This window comes from Hypomesus nipponensis, chromosome 6, assembly GCF_054491055.1.
Source record: "Hypomesus nipponensis isolate SF chromosome 6, ASM5449105v1, whole genome shotgun sequence".
Classification (NCBI taxonomy): Eukaryota; Metazoa; Chordata; class Actinopteri; order Osmeriformes; family Osmeridae; genus Hypomesus; species Hypomesus nipponensis.
Window position 1 is genome coordinate 6792074 of NC_140366.1, and position 8792 is coordinate 6800865.

General features: G+C 38.1%; 1 protein-coding gene across 1 annotated transcript; it reads right to left on the minus strand.

Moving 5' to 3' along the window:
* Nucleotides 1-980: 980 nt before the first annotated feature.
* Nucleotides 981-8318, minus strand: LOC146286771 (protein phosphatase 1 regulatory subunit 14B-like). The gene is made up of 4 exons (XM_084700129.1): nucleotides 7886-8318; nucleotides 2540-2620; nucleotides 2374-2406; nucleotides 981-2046 (listed from the first exon to the last, which is right to left on the minus strand). The coding sequence occupies exons 1-4, from the start codon at nucleotides 8069-8071 to the stop codon at nucleotides 1978-1980; spliced, it is 369 nt and encodes a 122-aa protein (XP_084556255.1). The 5' UTR covers nucleotides 8072-8318; the 3' UTR covers nucleotides 981-1977.
* Between the last annotated feature and the right edge of the window lie 474 nt (nucleotides 8319-8792).

An 8792-nucleotide genomic window follows, 5' to 3' on the forward strand; every position in this document is an offset into this window, starting at 1 on the left:
TAGTATCAAATTTAAAGTTACTAAAACGGGAATAGATACTAGTAACTATTGGATTAGTTGCTAGTAACTAAAGAATAGTTATGCATGGCCATGGGTAAAAACATTAGCCATGTCCGATGGCCCTGGCCCATTGTAATTGGTGATTTATTTTGTTCTTCTTAAAAAATAGGCCTACATATCCAAAGGCATGACTTAAATTACAATAATATGTGTCCTTTTAAGCAAATGTGTATTTTGTCATAGTCCGTCTGGTTTATGATAGAGAAAATGTCCCACTTTCCACTTGCATGAAACGTTATTAAATATCATACTTTTACATTGCCTACTGCATAAATTATTAAGTCAGTCTACTCTGTACTGCAAACATAATGAAGTCAGTCCACCCTGTAATGCATATAATTTTACATCCTGTCAGGGAAGTGCAGAGCGAGTGGACCTAATGCAGGAGAAACAGGCAGGCAGGGTCAAAAGAACTAAGGTTTATTTAACTCTAAAAAGGGATAAAGTTGGAATAAAATGATTTCAATTGAACTTGTCTTGACCACGCCACTAGTGAAGATTCCTGCAAAGTAAGCCTTTTGACTTTACTAATTAAAATCTCACAGTCGCTTCGTACAGTCCAGGCAATTACTTTGGAGTAGAGACAGTATGCTGCTTTGTCAGGTGTGACGGCCTCCTCCTCCTCGGCCGCTAATTAAGTGGACACACCTGGGCTGGGGTGTCTCTTCCCCTTTAAGAGGACGTCGGAAGCAGAGAGAGGATCCTTCCTTTCGTCCGCAGAACGTTTTTGACCTTTTGACCTTTTTGCACTCCATGCTTTGTCCTAATCAGCGGATAATGCGGGTGGTGTATGTTTTTGCAGGGGTTTAATTTGGACGTGCGCCACATCAAGGGGAGGGGCGATGTGGTGGCTGATGCTCTGTCGCGTGCCCAAGTCCCTTAGGTTTGTTTACTTGTGTGTGCGCTGTCTCTTTTTGCTGCTCCTGCCTGTTTCCCCCCCTCTTTTTTTCTGTTCTGTTCCAGACTCTGGGCTGCTGGTGCGGATATGAGAAAGAGAGACAATAGAGCCCTTTCAGCCTATAAACCCATGTAGGGGTCAACCTCAAAGGTATGGTATAGTTATGTGGACAGAGGCCAGCTGACCAAGGGTCAATTAGACAGTACAGTATGGTGATCCACACAACATTAGTTTAAAATAAGTCTTTGCATAACAGTTGAAGGCATACATAAACCGATAATGATCATTCAAATGAATGTATTTTTATTAATATTATATCCTAAAACCAAAAACCTAACCTTGCACAAAATGTTATTAACCATATGTTTTATACTAAACCCTTCTGTTAGATAAAGACTTGTTCTAGAGGACTGGTATGTTTGAACTCGACACCCATTACAATATTTGCTAGAACATTGATCTCTGTTGAAGGTGATTTCATCACAATACAAAATAAACAAAGGACTGCACATAATATCACATCTTCACAATTCCAGTATTCACATCAACACCAAAAAGATTTGGAGATCCTTGATTCTACACAGCGATTCATGACAATCAGTGACATTGTAACATTAAATGATATAACAGACGGGTAAATCTCTGATCAATGCATCTTCTTCTCAGGGAACCACCAAAATATATTGTAATTTCTATTCTGCATGATTTTGTTGACTTGAGGTTGTGAGAATCTACTGTTTCTAATAGTATTACTGTTTACATGTTGTGGGTCATATTTTACAATTGTATTCATGCTAATTTTGTGTGTGTGTGTTATAGGTTCCTCTGTCCCAGTGCTCGTCCCCACACTGAAACTACATAGTGTGTTATGAAGATCCTTTGATCTTCTGGTAAACTATTATCACAACTGCCCAGTTTGAAGTGGACCCATGTGGCTGTAGGCCCATGTAGCCTCAGCTAGTTGTTGGTGTGAAGGAAGATGTTGGCCTGTGTACATTGTCTCTGCCTCACAGGATGATTTATTTCCTCAAAGGTCCTGACATCTTGCGTAGGCCCTTTATCCGATACAGCAAGCCATTGATAAAGTCCTGTCAGGGAGTTGTAAACCAATAAAGATACTGTACACAGTATAATACAATACAAGAATACAAAATAATTATAAAAGAATACAAGACTGCAGAAATAATACAATACAATAATAGCTACAAAGTGGTTACATCAAAACAGTACAGTAACCGGTTATGTCTAGAGTATTTTGAGTATTTAGCATCCGGATTATCTCATATCTTTGCTCTTTTACATGAGAAGAATACCAATAGCTAAGGATCTTTCAGTTTAATTCCCAAACCGAATTTTATGTAATGATACTGGTGTCAGAGGAAAACTTGTAATGAAACTGAAATGACTCTTTTTACCTCTCTGGGTTTACCACACTCTTGTAGCAGTTCCTATGGAAAAAAGTTAGTAAACCATTAGCTTTTGTTCTTGTAGTCTGTGAAATATTTTTTTAGGCTGGTGGAGGAGGACATCAATGGGAAATCAGTGACAGGTCAGAGTAGTTGCAAAATTATTTACACTTACGTGTAGTTTTAATCTCTGTTCTGAGTCTGAAAGGTCTAGCAATTCGTCAATGTCAATCTCCAACTCTGGTATGTCCTCTTCCTGCAGAAGATAAAAAAGATTTAAAAAAGGGACATAAATAATGACTTAAAATATCTAGTACCTTCCAACTCGAAAATCCGTTGTATAGCATCATCCTGAATGTCCTTATTCCTTAGCAGTGGATCATTTTGTATTCATAACATGTATTGAGTTTCACATTTCTTTAAAATGTTAATGTGCATGACGATTAACAAAACACAATGAAATAGTATCGCACCATAGAGAATGGAAGCCTTTTTTTTCAGAGGGATTTTGATTGGCCTGTTTCTCCTGCCTGCAGTTCTCCATATTCATTTAGACTGATTGCATTTTTGTGGCCCACATAGTCACGCACAGTCATTTTATCCAGACACTGAGCCCATTGTGTGGATGGCCAAGAACATCTCCCAGAATGCACTTTGATGGACAACATTTTCCCCACTGATGATCATGCAGTCAATGCGATAGTTAATCCTCATGATGAGTTGTCCAATGTCTACTCAAAAATGTTTAAAATATTTTTCAATTGCAACTTACCAAAAAGTATCCAAAAGAGTTCCAAAATAATGTGGAAATAAACACACTCTATGGTTCTCACAGCTTCTTCATAGCAGTCTGAAACTCGCAAAAGTTACTATTCTGTGAGAGCTGAGAAACACAAGTGATTAGTCATCAAGTAGCAATAACGGGTTTTTCTAGTCTGTTTAATTATCAAAGGGCTGACAGGACAAATCCAAGAGATTTTAACCTATCAGTCTTACTGTTGCCTCTTACTGTACATCTTTAATCATCTTAAATGGCAGCCGAGAATATGGGAAGGAATTTGTTTATGTTCAGTCTTGAGTGGAGAGGGCCAAAAAACATGTACAGGTGCATCTAATGTTCCCAGCACTTACTGAAAGATAATGTGGGATCTTGTTCAGCACAGCAGAATTGTTTTCTTGATTGGCACATCAAAAATCGTTTAGCGCAAACAAAGTGCTGAGATGGTTTTTCTTGCAAAGAAGGGACACTAATGGAGGAAATGGAATACTCCATGTTATTGTTTATTATGGTAATTGCAATCAACTGTACAGAAATATTTTGAAACCTTAAAAGAGTAAATTGGGTTAGTTGGAAAATCGTCTTATTCATTGTGCACTTCTCATTAGTGCACTTAGTGATTCAGGGTACATTTTATTTTGAAAGCTATTTACGCCCAGGATGCTGTGGAAAAACAAGGAAATACAGCCTTCCCCTGTTTGTTGGTGGTGATCTGAGATAAGTATTAATGGCCATCATCAACCCAAGCCTAAAATCTAGAATTTTCCATAGGATTTGAGTGACTATGACAGAATTTCCCTTTGCTAGGTGTAAGTTTATGTTCTTGATTGTTTGACCTGGTGTAGCAAGGTTGTTCTATAAGGGTCTTTCCTGTACAGTTCGGACCCTAAAGTCAAAGTAATCTACAGTAGATGTCCTATACAGTCTCTTCTGACACAGCACTTTACAGTATCAGTCCAGGACAACTTTCAGAAGTCGGACTCCAGCCATTAAAAAAGACAGAACGTTACCATTATTATCTTTACTCATAAAACATTTTTCAAGGAAATTTGGGTTTCCTGAAGATGAATAGCAATATATAAAAATGAGCTGTAAATTATGAGTAAATATTTTTTTTCCTTCATCCTCGTATTCATGTTTGTGAAAATAATTATGATTACGACCTTCAAAAGCAACTGAAAATGCAAAAAGTTCAAAGTCTTACTTTAACCACAATCAACATAACAATAAAAAATGCTTCATTAACACATGAAGAGTGGGCTTTGTGACAATACTGTATGAATTAGCCTTTGAATGAAAATAGAATGATTCATGAGCTTAAAGGCTGTGTGTACAAGTGAGTGGCAGTGCATCCATGCAGCATAAAGTGGTCTTCCTTATACAACAGCGTCAAGTAGGCGTTTACATGTAGTCATTTTGTTCAGAAAGCTTTAGGCTGACGTGCACTCTTTAAGGAGCTAAGTGTTTTTCTCCTGTTCTTTTTTTTCATTCTTAATCCAGTATTATTACTATCACTATTATTAAAGCTTAGTGGAAAACATTTATGGAACAAAACCCTTTGCCTATTTCATGGCACAAAGCTGCTTTAAACTTAGATTATCAAAAAGGCTAAAGGCCACGTTCTTTTTTAATATTAAAGAAACACGGGGTATGCAGAGCAATGTGCTCTGCATACCCCAGCAAGAAAGTGATTAGCTTCAGTAATATGTTAACTTATTTGTGCAAAGCTGAAGTGGCCACAATAAATGTTCCCTCCAAATTCAATTTAGGATACTTGTACAAGACAAAATGTCAGCCTTCTGGACACTGGACATTTATTTGATACTATATCTGGACAAAATGTCAGCCTTCTGGACACTGGACATTTATTTGATATTGTATCTGGACAAAATGTCAGCCTAGGTCACATATTTTGATACCTACATAATCCTACCTAAGTTATTTTAAAGCTAAAGTCCTCCAAAGTGATAATGATGGAGATAACATGAAATACTAACACAAGCTTGGATTTTAAATTACAAACATACTATACAGAAATCCATAAACTGTTGGCATTATCAGTAGAAAGGAAAGAATAAAATAACATGTTAGGAATCAGACCTATGGAAAAGCAACTAAATAATGTAACACTTAAACCCCAGGGGTTGACTGAAATCAGTTACAACATGGAATATCTTTATAAGACTACCCCACCATGTGACCTTTAGCACTGTATATCTAATTATCATGGTTAGTATACCATGAAGATAAACCCAGTAAAAAAAATTTTTTTTTACAGTGTTGTATTTCAATGTCATTGGAAATATAAATTTTATATAATTTAATACACTTCTGAAAAATGTCTATCACCCTATGTCAAACCAAATACTTAATGCTGCAAAATGTGACTTTCCAGCACAATCTCTTATCTAGGAAGCTCCTGACACATTGTCATGATTAAATAGATTACATATCTTCTCTTTTCGTACTGTTCATTTAACAGTTTCCGTTCAAATGGGGATAAAGAAACACCTGTGTAGGCACTAGCAGTGGCAAATGATTTGAAGAGTAACCAAAGTATTTAGTTGGTCTACCTGCCCAGGGACAACAGATGTAAATTAGATTCTAGCTAATGCTGATACAATTCGTTTTTAAATTGTGCTCTGCCCCTGCAAAAAAATAAACAGCGACATTTTATGCATGTAACTATTTCCTTTTAGAGGAATTTACAGAATAAATACAACTCATACATCCGTCAAATATGCTCTTTGTTCACTGAACATTACTTTACATGATCTACGATTGTACAGGGTTCCCAGAGAAAGGGGACATTGGGGGCATTGTGGGCCAAAGCACAAGCCCATTGTCACACACATTATTTGTGACTTGAGGTCTTAGTTGAACCCTGACTGTGCCCTTTTTATCCCACACACAGAAGGGCTTTTGGCCACTGGTTATTCACATCCATATATGCCTTGTTGGATCAACTGTGTTTCCCGATCATGTAATAGAGAAAACATTTAATCCTATGATATAATCCTCAAGTAAAAAATACACGGATGGGTTCACTGTTTGTGAATGGATTGCAGACACGGTCAGTTTTAACATAAAGCTATTTAGATAGTTCAACGATTAAAGTTTTGGCAATTCTTAACTATGGGGACCTCATCTTAAATTCACAGAGGTATCGCAGTTCACACAGTTTAGTATTGCTGTTTTTTTTATGGTCCTGGGTTTGAACCCAGCCTGTCACAGCTGGACATCTTCTATTGGATCAGTCAGTTAGTCCTTTAGACTTGCAGGCCTCTCATTAGCCTGCTCTAAACAGAACACCAAAATAGGAGACCCAAATTGGTTGCCATGGCGTTTCCAAGGGGCTGGTAATCAAATTGTCACAGTTGATGGTATAATTGGACAGAGCGCAGTTTAGTCATTGGGATCAATCAAGCCTACACAGCTAGATCCTGGGAAGTTTTTATATCTGGTAACCCACAGAGAAATGTAATGGATATTCTGTCACTTTATGCACATCTTGTCACCATAGACAATCCATGAAAATACCAATAAGAGTAGGCACTGATGGAGCCTTGTTCTAGAGAAATCAAGGCTTGATTCTGATTGTCAAGAAAAGTTGCATGATAAACTGCCAGTCAGAAGCTGGGAATAGTTTGATGGTCATGAGTATATACTGGACATACTGGGACTAAAGCCAGAAGAGTGTCCACGGGGGTAGACAACAGGAAGTCCAAAGAACTATTCAATTGTCCTCTTGTGTAGGGAAAAGTCACCAATGCAGTAGTGCTGGACATTGAGTAAACACAATGAGATGCAATTGAGTCCTCAGAAATATAGCCCCACTGCCCCTTTCAGATGTATTATATTTAAACAAGGAACATACTTTGCCTAAAACGGTTTGGATTCCAAATTAACCTTAAAATGCTAATTTGACAATACTATTTTGTAATCTGTACTGTACTGTAATCAGTTTATCATAGATAGGTATTTGGTTAGTGCAAAGAGTTGAGCAGAAACTACCGATAACACACTTCTGCAGGTCATTTGATCATCATAATAAATAATAATATACTATAATAATAATACATTGTCAGCTACAGGACAATGAAAAATTTCATTTTTGTTTTAGTTTTTTTAATCTTATTGTTCCAGGAATTTATTTCTGGGAGGGAACATCCCATCTGAATTCCAGAACTGAAATGTCTATTGTTCAGATACATTTACAGATTTAAGCAGATAGTTCAAATTCAGCAAAAATCTAAAATTGTAAACACACAACATTTGTAATTTGCCGTTGAACACTTCGTGACCTACCGAACCTATTGAACTCAGTCCTTATGGCACATAACATTTGCAAGACAGCTGACCAAGGAGATCATTGAAGAAACGATAGGAACCAGTTTGAAATTAGACAAATATATCTTTCAATATTTGCATTTCATGTTTACTCTTTTACCTCCCTTGTGTTGTTTTCCTTTTATGTTCTTTCCTGTACAGCTCCTTCTCTCTATCTTTTCAGTGTGAATTATTCACGGTATATGGCAGGGAGCACTCTGCCTACACCACTTTAATGCCGGTGTTTCTGTCTTTCTAGTGACTGTGACTATGGGAGACCTCTTAGGATACTCCAAACAAAATGTAACTACTCATAGTAACATCTCCCTCCTAACTACTTACACAGACCACGGTTTATTATCTCCAGTGCCAAGGCAGCTGACCCGGGATCAGAAAGCAACCAGACCAACTCACCTCACAGTCAAACAGGAGATGGAGTTGCCCATCAATCCACTCCTCGATGTCCAGTCTCCGCTGCAGGTCTTTGCGGTTGTATTTGACGGTGAGTTTCCCCAGCCTCCGCTGGGAAGGCTCCTCTTCTTCCTTCTCCTCCGGGGTTTGGAACAAGACCCTGCCTTGAGGACCGGATTGTGTTGCCATGACTGAGTATGACTGCTGGCTGCTCTGAATCAAACCACTGAGAGCTACCGACCCTTTGTGGGATACCAACTAGCTATTGCTCCAAAGGTCTTTCTTTTTATCAGAGTTTGTCTTTATTGGTTTCTTGCTGCTTACTGTCTTCTTCTGCTGTGCTTTTTTGTCTCGGTGTGCCTCTCTCCTTGACCCCCCTCTTCTTCTGGCCTTAGCTTTCCTATGCAAAGCTCACTCTGCTAGACGGATGCCTATTTGTGTGTCTGTCTCTGCTGCCTGCCTCTCTTCTCTCCTGGGCTCCCCCTCTCTCACACACACTCACACAATGTCTCCTCCCCCTGTTTCCTCCTTCCTACCTCTTGCCTGTTTTCTGCTGCCTGCTTGCCTTTTTTCACCGCCGTCTCTTGTATATGCTGTTCTCTCTGTCTCTAAAATTTACTCTGTGTAAAGAGAGAGATTGTCACAATTATTGTCAAATATATAATTGTCAATTATGTCAATCTAGAGATCAAATACAAGCTTTGTCTACAGGGACACCAGCAATCCTTGATCAATAGGAAGAGCCAAAAATGATTGTGCCCACATTTGTCTGTTTTCACATTTCCTTTTGACTGCTTTACATAACTTTTGTTATTGACTGAAAGCCATCAACTGTTGTAAAGGTTTAGACTGTTGCATAAGTACATGTTCTACCTTTAAAGTACCTACAGATTTATATTAACATATTTGG